The 13,930-nt window shown below is 37.8% G+C and overlaps 2 protein-coding genes across 2 annotated transcripts in view; both read left to right on the forward strand.

Annotated features, from left to right (window-relative positions):
* The first annotated feature begins 38 nt into the window (after positions 1-38).
* Positions 39-7,184, forward strand: LOC124390767 (eukaryotic initiation factor 4A-II-like). The gene is made up of 11 exons (XM_046856763.1): positions 39-193; positions 1,536-1,587; positions 1,672-1,804; positions 2,745-2,884; positions 3,058-3,226; positions 3,688-3,797; positions 4,053-4,196; positions 4,412-4,549; positions 5,274-5,363; positions 6,316-6,395; positions 6,484-7,184. The coding sequence occupies exons 1-11, from the start codon at positions 165-167 to the stop codon at positions 6,626-6,628; spliced, it is 1,230 nt and encodes a 409-aa protein (XP_046712719.1). The 5' UTR covers positions 39-164; the 3' UTR covers positions 6,629-7,184.
* A 5,970-nt stretch (positions 7,185-13,154) lies between these two features.
* Positions 13,155-13,930, forward strand: part of ankrd13c (ankyrin repeat domain 13C) — a 39,037-nt gene continuing 38,261 nt past the window's right edge. Inside the window, exon 1 of the mRNA XM_046857772.1 lies at positions 13,155-13,896. Within this exon, the coding sequence (XP_046713728.1) occupies positions 13,500-13,896 (397 nt within the window). The 5' untranslated portion in view covers positions 13,155-13,499. The remainder of the gene's footprint in view (positions 13,897-13,930) is intronic.

Raw genomic sequence — 13,930 nt, forward strand, 5'->3', positions numbered from 1 at the left:
TGGTCGGTGTTTTGTTTTGTTTTTTTTTACCTGTGACGTAATTGTTTTTTTTTGTTTTTGTTTTTTTTACCTGTGACGTAACTAGAGAGTATAATAAGAGTGGGAGGACTGATATGTGTAGCACATTTTAACTTTTGTGTAAGCGCTGAAACTTCGATCGGATAATGTCCAGTGATTCTGCAGATTATAACAGGTAATAACAGCTGCATAAGGCTCGCATAAGCATCCCGGACTGCTAGTGCCAGTTTAGTGCGAAGTCATAATGATTTATAAATCCTGTCCAAACAAACTAAATCCGCCTGAACTTCAGTCTAATAGATCATAACTAGTAGTCTATATAACAAGTAAATTCAGGCTTAGTAACGTTAGCCGTTAGTGATATTAACGTCAAGTTGCCGCTCAGTGAGAATGGAGTAATGGAGATAAAACGATTAGTTATCAAGCAATATATACATATATGCGATATGATATATTTCTTCTTTTTATTTTGCTGTCTGGTTGGGGGAAAATGTCTTCAAATATAAATATATAGATATAAAAAATATTTGTAAAAAAATATAAATATAAAATATATATATTTTAACGTCATATATATATATATATATATATATATATATATATATATATATATATATACACACACACACACACACACACACATATATACTTCTCATTCATAGAGTTTTCTTTATTTTCATGACTATGAAAATTGTAGAGTCACACTGAAGGCATTAAAACTATGAATTAACACATGTGGAATTATATACATAACAAAAAAGTGAACTGAAAATATGTCATATTGTAGGTTCTTCAAAGTAGGCATCAAGAGAATGCCAAGAGTGTGCAAAGCAGTAATCTAAGCAAAAGGTGGCTACTTTGAAGAACCTACAATATGACATATTTTCAGTTGTTTCACACTTTTTTGTTATGTATATAATTCCATATATAATTCCACGTGTTAATTCATAGTTTTGATGCCTTCAGTGTGACTCTACAAATTTTCATAGTCATGAAAATAAAGAAAACTCTTTGAATGAGCAGGTGTGTCCAAACTTTTGGTCTGTACTGTATATATAATATATATAAACTTTTGGTCTGTACTGTGTATATAATATATATACACAGTACAGACCAAAAGTTTGGACACGCCTTGTGTGTCCAAACTATTGGTCTGTACTGTATATATATATATATATATATATATATATATATATATATATATATATATATATATATACATATACACACACACACACACACACACACACACACAGGGTGTGCAATGGTAAAACCCTCTGAATAGACAAATGAGTTCAAACGCTATCAAATCCATGATCCATGAACACATGGAAAGAACACATGAAACTCTATACACATGGTAACCTGAACTCAGGAAACAGACCCCAGAGTTGTGGGTTGGCAGAATTTCCCTGCCGCCCTGCCGTGCCACTGTGAACAGCACTAATATGTTCATATCACATTTTTATCATTCATGCATCATCCACCTCATTGATTGTTTTCTGTTATACCTCCAGAGACAGAGAGCATGGGGGCCCTGAAGGAATGGAGCCTGATGGTGTCATTGAGGTGAGTGAGTCATCATCACCAAACAAAAATTCCTTAAATCCATACCGAATGGCTGCGTATTTACATGTTGGATTTTTTTTGTAGAGCAACTGGAATGAGATTACAGACAATTTTGATGACATGAACTTGAAGGAGATGCTCCTTCGTGGAATCTACGCTTATGGGTTTGAGAAACCATCAGCCATTCAGCAGAGGGCAATCATTCCATGCATTAAAGGTAAGTGCTGTGTTTTGCATTACTGCATCCTAGTTAGAGGTTTGAGATTCTCCAAGATTTGTTTTGTTTAATTCCTCAGTCTTATTTTAAATTGGATGTCTGACTCTGTATAAGCATTAAAGGAAAACTACACCATGTATGATTTTAATATTAATCTTTGTTTTTTGTGTTTTGCCAAACCATTTGAGCTTTTATCACTTTCCAACATTACCCACAATGCCGTTTGACTTCCTGCTGATAGTGGTGCATCAGGAGTACAGTAAAACCCTGTTGTACGAGCATAATTCGTTTTTGAAAATTGCTCGTAGGGCCATTTGCTTAAACGTTCATACTGATTTTGACCATAGGAATGAATCTAAAAGTGATTTAATCCGTTCCGAGACCTCATTCGATCGCTTATTTCTGCACTTAAAAAGTATTTGTAGCCTATTTTACCAAACAAATACACCGCAAATTACCGTAATGTAAACATAATTTAACACTTACCCATGTGGTAGTGGTTGATTGCGAGTGTGAGACACACACCACGCTCATAACCTCCTCGGTTTCCATGGTAATTCTATTTCGATTCCCAGTAGGAAAAGATCCTTTTTTATCTGCTCTTTAAATAATTTTTCTTTCTTAGAACATTTTTCAAGATTGTTTCAGCCAAGGGCTCTGTTTATTAGGGATTCAATTCATTGCTGATGTGAACACTCTAATATGGGAGTGGAAAAGAGGGTGGAGTGCTGACAAATTAATAAGGACCAAAAGTTATTCTAAATGTCAAGGATGACGCTACAGCCTGTACAATTTACAGTAATGTTTAAAAATCACATCAGCATGTTTGCAGAAATATTTTGTATTACATGATATGCCATGCTTGATCATATCTACAGCAGGGGCCGGATAGGTTTTCAGTGCTTTTACATTGTTTCTTGTTGTTTTTTTCCCCCCAAAGGTTATGATGTTATCGCTCAGGCTCAGTCAGGGACTGGCAAGACAGCCACGTTTGCTATCTCCATCCTGCAGCAGTTAGATTTAGAACAGAAGGAGACCCAGGCCATGGTGCTGGCTCCTACCAGAGAGCTGGCCCTACAGGTGCGCTCTGTCTAAGATGCTGCATTAAGATACGTAGAAATCACGTAGAAATCAGTGTATTTAGTACAAAGATGCATTATTTGTTTTTTTATAATCACACTCATTTAGATTCTGTTTTTAACTTCGTATTTTGCATTTGCAGTCATGTTTGTTTTTTTTATTTTGCTACTTAGATTCAGAAAGTAATCCTGGCACTTGGTGACTATATGGGTGCCACATGTCATGCCTGCATCGGGGGCACGAATGTGCGAAACGAGATGCAAAAACTCCAAGCCGAGGCATACCACATAGTGGTCGGGACACCGGGTCGTGTGTTTGACATGTTAAACAGAAGAATTCTGTGTGAGTAAACAGCCTTATGTACATTTACATTTATTAGTGTCTTCCAAATCTGACTTGTGTAATTGTTAATATGAGTGTAGTGTTTAGATATTAAAACAGTGGTTTATGAAAAATCGAAAAGTGTCATTTACACTGTAATTTTCAAGGGGGGAAATCTTAAAATACATTTTTAGATTTGGCATTTTATGGTTTTATCGTCTTCAAATGTATATTATGCGTGTATAAATGCTGTTCCTAAGCAAAATTTTTATAAATTCTTTTGCCAAATATTCTGGGGATGTTTGTGTAAATTTCATTTTTGGCAGTTTTAACAGTTAGTTTAAAAAAATATATATATATATATATATATATATTATGCTATCGTTGCTTTTTGTCAGTCACAAATGCACACTTCACATATATCAGCTACAGTGTGTAGAGCCACAGAGGGCATGCTTTAAATTTCCTCTCACTGTACACAGCTCCTAAATGGATCAAGATGTTTGTTTTGGATGAAGCTGATGAAATGCTAAGTCGTGGATTTAAGGATCAGATCTATGACATTTTTCAGAAGCTAAGCACCGACATTCAAGTGAGCACCATTTTTCTTCCATCTTGTTTGATTCTAGTGTATTTTTGCTATGAAAAAAATGAGTGGGTGTCAGGAACCCATCTCATATTTCTTTATGGAAAATATTGTTTGTTGATGTACATTATAAGCTAATGGAGCATGTTAGGTTTGCAGCACTCTGCCTGGAGGCAATATGATCAGTTGTAAAATAAATAAACTGTAGACTAATGTTAAAAGCACTGCTTCCATTCCGAGGTTGTCGTGTCTCTGTTCCAGGTCGTGCTTCTTTCTGCCACGATGCCCATTGAGGTTTTGGAAGTGACCAAAAAGTTTATGCGTGAGCCTGTTCGCATCCTTGTGAGAAAAGAGGAGCTTACTCTGGAGGGTATCAAGCAATTCTACATAAATGTGGAACAAGAGGTAAACAATTAATCATAAATATCATATATCACGTAGGATAGGTTTACACCAAAATCTTACATTGATTCTAGAGGTTTGTATCTGAGAGCAGCTTAAATTTGCTCAACTCAGGGACTCAGGAACTAATGCAACTGCTAATAGACGTAGGTCTGGTTTAATATACATTCCAGATATGCGACAAGTGATAGATGTTTTGCTTATATCTTTTGTACCAGGAGTGGAAGTTAGACACACTGTGTGACCTGTACGAGACTCTGACAATCACCCAGGCTGTGATCTTCCTCAACACCAGGAGGAAGGTGGACTGGCTTACCGAGAAGATGCACGCTCGTGACTTTACTGTCTCTGCTTTGGTAGGAATTTATACACTCTTTATTCTACAGCTGGGAAGGTGAATAAAAAAACACACAAATATTATTTTATTTAAAAAAAACCCTGAGAGTCCTGATAAATTGTATATACTGTAAGTCTGTTCAAAGCAGAGTTGCCATGGTAACTTGCTTTTCATTGATCGCTCTGGGTTTTTTCTTTTTACCACCCTGTTCTCATGATTGTCCCTCACATGTTTCATAAGTAATTACTGAATTTAACCGTTTTAAAAATCGTTGGTCTAAATTTGTTTAAAAAAACTAAAATGTCTTTAAAAGTCCACCCCTTAAAAGTCCCCAGCCAAATCACATGATCAACACATAGGGTCAACACATTACTCAACACTTTACTCACAATTAATGGACATACCTGGCCTGTATGTAATTACACAGTTTGTTTGTTTATTTATTTATACAGTTACATAATTATACACTGTCTGTATACACCGTAATCATTGTTAAATCTTCATCCATTACATTGCTCATGAAAGTCAGTAGGAGTAAAACAGAGTACATGTGTGTGTATGAGAGGGAGGGAAGTGGAGTGGTGCGGTTGCAGGGAGAAGAGGTGGAGAAGGTGGAGACAGATGAGCCGCTGTGGCGGCCCCTTACGGGAGCAGCCAAAAGAAGAAAAAGTTCATCATTCTCACTCAATCTTGCTTTAAATATTTGGAGATTCTGTACTGAGCCTTGGGTTTGATTCTTTTAGCATGGAGACATGGATCAGAAGGAACGTGACGTGATTATGAGGGAGTTCCGATCGGGATCCAGCAGGGTGCTGATCACTACGGATTTGCTGGTAAGTTTTTTTTTCTTTTTCTAACAGCTCATATCTGTTGGCATCTCTAACATTAACAGCATTCTTTAAAATGGCTCAGACATACATGCACAAGAACTAAACATGTGTATAAAATGTACACTGCATTTTCTGTACAGTGTTTACAGAGGCAGACATTGTTGGGTAAAAATCTTTTTCTTAGGCAGAACACAGAACAGTTTTGGAAAATAAATTAACTTTAACCTCACAAGTTCACTCAAAGCGCTTCACATATTCATTAATCCCTCTTTATTACACCGACCAGGCATAAAATTATGGCACAACATTATGACCAGTGAGTGAATAACACTGAAGAGCCCTTTATTAAGGTGCCTGTTAGTGGGCCTGTTAGTTCATGTGTTAGAAACACAAATAAATTGGCAAGCGTAAGGATTTCTGGGTCAGAGCATCTTCAAACCTGCATCTCTTGTGGCGTGTTCCAAGGAAGTGGACAGGGTCACAGGCGGCCAAGGTTCACTGATGTATGTGGGGAGAGAAGGCTGGCCCGATCCCGTATAGTCCGATCCAACAGATGAGCCCCTGTAGCTCAAATTGCTGGAGAAGTTAATGCTGTTATTGCTCGATGGGTCAGGACTGTTTTGGCAGCAAAAGAGGTACTAACACAATTTTTGGCAGGTGGTCATATTATGTCTGATCTGTGGCCATAAAGTTATGCCTGGTTGGTGTATTTATACATATATGTAACGGTTCAAAAGAAAGTCTTTAACAATAACATAACAATCAGTACTGAGACCAGATTTTAAGAAAATGCACAATTTTTGACCCTGAGTTTTTCCACTGTCAGATAACGTGTACATGTAAAGGTGCTTTTTTTTTTGCAAATATAGAGTTTTTAACCTGTCATAGAAGCACCAGATATTTTTAGTAGAATGTTTTCAACACCTGCTTTTCTCATTTCATCACGCTCTTCCAGGCTCGTGGCATTGACGTGCAGCAAGTATCTCTAGTCATTAACTATGATTTACCCACCAACCGAGAAAACTACATTCACAGGTTTGTGCTGATTATGATTTCCGCTAAAATCCTGAGATGTTCCTGGTTGAGTGATTATAACTCTAACACTCATTTTGTTTTTCTGTAGAATTGGACGTGGCGGCCGTTTTGGCAGGAAGGGTGTCGCTATAAACTTTGTCACCGAGGAGGACAAGAGGATTCTTCGAGACATTGAGACTTTTTACAACACTACAGTTGAGGAAATGCCACTGAACGTGGCTGATCTGATTTAAATAGCTGAGCTGGTTGCTTGTAATGCACTGCTCACCGCTGTTCAGTCAAACAGAGGCGTATTGTCATTATTTAATCAGAAACAATCTTTAAAAGGACAATAATAAAAAAAACAATAATTACATTTTGAGGTCTTATTGCTGAATGTGGAGTGCTCAAAGTCTCCTCCTTTATGAGCGGACTGACTGGTTATGATACACACATGGGTGCTTTAAAATGATTCCTTCATAGTTATTTTTTCTAGTCCAATTAATGTGTGTACTTGATGCTTGTTATCATTTCACGATACAGTATACATGTGAAATAAGAGGCTATGCATAATATAACATCTGCATTTATTGTAGCACAAGGGCCAAATTTCCTGGCCGTACTAAATGATATAAGAACTTTATCTTACATTATTTTACGCTTGTATTAAAGCTACTGTATTATTTATAACCGTCATGTGGTGCAAGTTTGATAAGCAGTTGTTTAGAAATATTGATAAGCACTTTGTTGTTTGTGAAATGTATTTAAACAATCTGGAAAATAAACGTTTGCTGATGAGTTTGTGAAGCATTTATGTAGAATTTTTTCTAAATAACATACATTTAACATTGCAAGATGTCTGCAAAACAAATTAATAATTACACTGTTATAGATTATGTTATATCAGCTACTAATAAACAATCATTCTATCATCAGCCTTCCTTTTTACCCACTCTTTTTACATTAATAAGAAAAATATCTGCAGCTTGTCGTGTCAGAAATGTAAAAAACTGTCTTGTCGAAAACAGCTTTACTTCAGACTGTTACTATGTGCAAACACAGGGAGATTTCTCCCATAAAGTTTAAAAAACAATGAAACCTCACAGAAAACTTTCAACATATGCTTTTTTAAACCTATTTCTATTGTAACAAGGATCTGAAGTCGCCATGTAAGCTGTTAGTATGGAAATAAAATATTAAGATAAAGACATTAATATGAACCTGTGGGTTTTTTTTTTTTGTCTGTTAGCATTGCCATAGCTGCTATTAAACAAAATTAATCCATGCATTCTAACCAATCAGAATGGAGACTGTAACATAAGGAATATTAACTATGAATTTAGTGTTGTTACATAGAATCAAAGTGATATATTTCGTGACTGGAGAATGTTGGAGAATAAGCGAACAATAAGAACACACATGTACACGTGTGCACATACACACACACACACACACACACACACACACACACACACACACACACAATACATAGGCACAAAAATCCACAATATCAACAAGATAATGGAGAAAGAGGTGCTATATAATATATTACAGATCATTTTTTGTCATTACTTTCTATAAGATCATGCACACAAATAAAAACAAATGTAACATTAAGATGACTGAATTTTATGACTGATAGTGAAAACCAGCCTATACTTTTATGTTAGTGATTTAGATTCAGCTTGTGTAACCTGAGGTATAATTTATGCATTTATTTCGTATCTATCTATCTATCTATCTATCTATCTATCTATCTATCTATCTATCTATCTATCTATCTATCTGTCTGTCTGTCTGTCTGTCTGTCTGTCTGTCTGTCTGTCTGTCTGTCTGTCTGTCTGTCTGTCTGTCTGTCTGATTATTAGTAGTTGTTGTTTCAGTAGTACTTATTAGTTATTATTATTATGCATTCTCAAAACAATGTGAACAAACAGCACAATGCATTGGATTTCTTGCAAAAGTCTGTTTTTTGCTCAAAATCATTAGTACTTCTTTCAAAATTAAGTATTTGTGTCAATGAACATATCATTGCCATCAAAATAACAAGTCCTTTTATCATTGTTTACGAAGAAGATAGTCAAAATGTTTTGTCATTTTTTCAATATGACAATGCTTTATTTTAGTATTTTCTGATGTAAACTCTGTTTTGCATTACAAGTATTGAAAATGCACGAGGCTGAATTTCTTCTAAGTGGCAACTATGAATTTCAACAGCACAAATTTACACATTACTCTATGTTGGATATTGATTGTAAGAGACTGGACAGGATTCATTTTTTCAATTTTTCTTTACTGATGGACTGTCAAATCTATCCAATTTACAAAATAATGTCATTGTGATAGAAAATAAAAAGACACAAATTAAAATTCCAAAAGGTAAACATAGGAAACACTTCTTAGGCAGAACTGCGCATGCTGCACTATACAGTGCTATCTGTCACTACCCCCTGATTTCCTGATTTCTGTCGGGCCACAGATTTTCATCCACATCACAACAGATATCATCCCTTGCAATACAGCATGGAAAAAATCTTCTAGAATGTCTTATCCAACCTCTGCAGGCTTTTGCTGTGATGTCCTCACATGCTGCATCCATTGCAGCCAGCAGGGTCATCTGAGTATGTGGCTGGCAATCATAAACCTTCCACCTCCATGCTGAATAAAACTCCTTAATTGGGTTGAGGAATGGGGAATAGGGTGGGAGAAATTGCATCAGCATCCTGTTATGGGTCAGAAACCATTGCCTGATGGTGTTTGAGGGATGGAAACTCACATTATCCCAAAGTATCACATACTTTGGTAAATCATCTCGAAATAGACCCCTCTCGTCATCAGGGATGAGAGCCCTATAGAGGGTCTCTAAGAAGGTGAGGAGATGCTGTGTGTTGTATGAGCCTATAAGGGGAATACTAATAGCACACCCTGCTTTGACATAGCAGCACACAGTAATATTTCCTCCCCGCTGGCCCGGTCAACAGTAGCTCTGTTTCCGATGACGTTTCGACCACGTCTTCTGCTTTTGCTTAGACTGAAGCCAGCCTCATCCACATATATAAAGTTGTAAGGTGGTTCACTTGACTCCAATTCCATTATACGCTACAACCCAGAAGATACCCAATTAGTTATGCACATTAATTTAATTTCACAAGATACAGTTATATCAAATGTACACATATTGCATGTTTTTTTCCTACAGATATAGCAAATGTAGATAGGTCACACATGCTGTATTATATATGTCACTATAGGAAGTTTATGTAAATTAGATAAAGTATGCCAATAGATGTTTTACCTGTACATACTGGTAACGTTGCTCCTTCACTCTGTCACCATTCCTTTGAAATGGTACACGATACAGCTGTTTCATGCTCATGTGGTGTTTCTTCCACACCCTATCGATAGTTGAGATGCTAACAGACTGGATGTTTTCAAATACATTACTGTTTTTCTCAGTCGCTTTGAAGCATTTCTCGAATCATCCTTAAGATTTGCAAATCAGTAAATGCATTCACAAAAGAAAGTGAACAAACAGCACAATACATTGGATTTCTTGCAAAAGCCTGTTTCCTGCTCAAACTCATTAGTACTTCTCTTAAAATTAAGTATTTGTGTCAATGAACATATCATTGCCATCAAAATAACAAGTCCTTTTATTATTGTCTACAAACAAGATAGTCAAAATGTTTAGTCATTTTTTCAATATGACAATGCTTTATTTTAGTATTTCCTGATGTAAACTATGTTTTGGATTACAAGTATTAAAAATGCATGAGGCTGAATTGGCAACTGTGAATTTCAACAGCACAAATTTATGATCGTAAGAGACTGGACAGGATTCACAATTTTTTTATTTTTCTTTACTAGTGGACTAACTAAAAAATTTCAATGTAATGTCATTGTGATAGAAAATAAAAAGACACAAATTAAAATTCCAAAAGGTAAACATAGGAAACACTTCTTAGGCAGAACTGCGCATGCCGCACTATACAGTGCAATCTGTCACTACCCCCTGACGTCCCAGTCTGTCGGGCCACTGATTTTCATCCACATCACAACAGATATCATCCCTTGCAATACCATTGTGAGGCCATGACTGACAACACTGTCCACAATAGTGGCTCTAATTTCATCTGAAACATATCTCTGTCTCTGGCCTCTTCTTCCTCTTCCTTTGTTTTGCCTCCTTACCCTTCCAGCTGCATCCTTATTCTTGGCTCTCGACCATGTTCGTTTCCTAGTTGTTCATCTATTTTCAACAATTGTTAGTCTGTGTTTTGCTCTTTTTATGTACACTCGCCAATTACCATAAAGGTTCAAAAGATTCAGCCTTGACCTATTTTAGAGAACTAGTTGATTATTGGTTGATCTGAAAGTGAACACGCCCCTTCATTAGTGACATTCAAGGTTCATCTGCACAATTCATCAATTCAAAACACATTTATCAAAAAAGTTTAATAGAACTGTGAAGAAGAAGAGCTTGACAAATTTTGACAACTGGTTTAACCTTTTTGCATTTAATGACTTATGCAATGAACTGATGCCTAAATGTTTTGGGGGTTAAAACCATTTAGGTGAAACTAGTATAATACATTTTGAACAACATGACATAAACAACTGATAATGTAGGAAAAAGCAGACACTTGTACACAATCGATTAAATGATGTACAAAAGCATTCACAATTTCATCAAAGCAACGAAAAATGTTCGTATGATGAGCACAAGTGACTTAATGATGTGGAGTTTGAACAAGTAGTTTTGAAAATTTCATTTCTGATCTGAGAAACGCTCCAAAGCGACTGAGAAAAACTGTAATATCTTCTACAACAGCCTGTTGTATTTCTCTTAACCTTATGGCATTGTTTGCTCGGACCATGGTGCAAATAGCTTTCTCTTGTTGGGGTGTGAAAAGCGGTCCTCTGCCACCCCTATAAGGTAATCCTGCAGTCCTGTGTAGAAAAAATGCAATACATATTTACTTAGATGTATACATTAGAGAATGTATACACACACTTACAGTAACAGCACAGTCCACTCTGGTGGATTATATACCTGTTCTCTCTACGAAATGTTTGAATTAATGAAGACACAGTTGATCTCCCAATATTCTGCTGTACCCTCCGACCCGCCTCAGCCATTGTCAACATGGTCCACAATAGTGGCTCTAATTTCATCAGAGATGTGTCTATGTCTCTGGCCTCTTCTTCCTCTTCCTCTATTTTGCCTCCTTACCATTCCAGCATGCATCCCTATTCTTAGCTCTCGACCATGTTCATTTTCTAGTTCATCCATTTTCAACAATTGTAAGTCTGTGTTTTGCTCTTTTTATATACACTCGCCAATTGAAGGTTCACGAGATTCAGCCTTGACCTATTTTAGAGAACTAGTTGATTATTAGTTGATCTGAAAGTGAACACGCCCCTTCATTAGTGACATTCATGGTTCATCTGCACAATTCATCAAGACACATTTACCAAAAAAGTTTAATGGAACTGTGATGAAGAAGAGCTTAAAAAATCTTGACAACTGGTTTAACTTTTTTGCACTCAATGACTTATGCAATGAACTGATGCCTAAATGTTTTGGGGGATAAGACGCCCACCCTAATCATTGCAGCATTGGTAATGGCTGACTCTCATGATCCTTTTTATTGTTTTATTGATAGCGAGAAGCCTAAATATATTTTACAGGACTATCTACAATAAGTTACCTAGACTATGGATGGTGATGACATGCAGGTCTACAATTAAAGGCCTACAAACAAGACTATTAGAGATGTACAAACATAATATTGTTGATGTTCACACAAATAGTCACAGGCACTTGCTTGTTCTCAGATCAGGTAAGTGTGAATGGGATTGTGCAATCTGAGGTGATTCAGAGCTCTCAGCTTCTGCACTTAATTGTGCCTCACCAAGAATTACAGCCAAAACAGTTTCTTGAGAACAAAAATGTTTGGAATCGTAGAATTGGCATGGGATTGGGTAAACAGGAGTTAAGCTGTTGGATCAGAAGGTGATGAGTTCAAATGTTACCACCACTAAGCTGCCACTGCTGTGACCTTGGGCAAGCAGGCTCAGTTGTATAAATGAGATAATTGTAAGTTGCCCTGGATAAGGGTGTCTGCCAAATAATGTAAATGTGTTTATAACACACATCAGAGGGACAGATCATTGTTTTTTTTATATTTTTTTTTTCATATTTCATTACATTTTTTTTTACCACTGCCTCTCCTCCCTGCGCCCCCCCTCCTCCCTGCGCCCTCCCTCCTCCCTGCACCCTCCCCCCTCCTCCCTGCACGTATCTGATATACAGTGTGATTTCTGCTTGAACATTGCAGTATTTGCAGTTCTCCCAGAGGCCGCTAGGTCGCAGCAACTGCCGCGTTCTTCCTTTCATCCCATGTTGAGGTCAATTGTGCCATTTCTAAATGACATAAATAAACACAGCACGTTTTACAAATATAAAACGCCATTAATTTATTTCATTGCTTGTATACTGAAGACTGTTTACTACACTGTTTGTTCCTTAGTCCAAAGATTCCCCAGCGGAAGTCATTACCAGAACCCTGAGGCACGCAAATATCCTTCCCGCCTGTTTTCGGAGATCTGACTGCTCATTGGCCACGAGGGTTATATTCACACCGAGTCAACGGATTGGACAAATGGGCTGCTCGTGGGTTTGTAGTAATGGCCAATCATTGAAAAGGGGTGGGATTTATGGATATACATGGGTGGGTTTTAAAGGAAACGTAACATCGCACTGGTGTAGCCAAGTTCTCGCGAGAGGACAAGCGGAAGTTCAGCAGACGTGGTTTGGGCTCTGGTTGTTGGACTGTAAGGTTGGGTTTGGATGAGCTTTAGGATGACGGTGAGACGAAAGTAATCGCGGTTGTTCTTTTAGTTGTTTTTTATTTTGTTTTTTAACGTGTAACATGCACCACATGTGTGTGTGATTGGCAGCCGGTTGGGGTCGAGACCGAAACCGGGCGTTTTCATGTTGTGCGATTTGCTCTCGTCGTTGTTGTTACTGCGCGATCTCCAGCTGGCGTCTCTGCCAGAGACGATTCGTACGCGTCTGTCCCAGGGTCATCGCGCTGCTCCTCCTCACCCAGAGCTCGCACCATGACCGGAGAGAAGATCCGCTCGCTGCGCAAGGACCACAAGCCGGGGAAGGACGAGGACCTGCTCGAGCCCGACGAGGAAGCGGCGACCGGCACGTTCACGTCGTCCACTAGGACGAACAGCAAAGGCAAGAGCAACAAGATCTTCAGCAACCACAAGATCGTCAAATCGGCGTCGCAGCACAGCCACAATCACCTTCATCAGCAGCAGCAACAGACGCACATTAACGCCAACACTAACGGCATTTCCACCCCGGAAACCCTCGACGATAAAAACAAAAATCCGATCGTTCGAAGCGCCGATGATTTCCCGGTGCACGAGTGCGTGTTTAAGGGAGACGTGCGGCGGCTGTCGTCTCTCATCCGCACGCAGAATATTGCACAGAAAGATGCTCACGGTGAGTTGCATCCCATCTTTCTTCTTCTTCTTCT

This window comes from Silurus meridionalis, chromosome 9 (assembly GCF_014805685.1).
Source record: "Silurus meridionalis isolate SWU-2019-XX chromosome 9, ASM1480568v1, whole genome shotgun sequence".
NCBI classification, from domain to species: Eukaryota; Metazoa; Chordata; class Actinopteri; order Siluriformes; family Siluridae; genus Silurus; species Silurus meridionalis.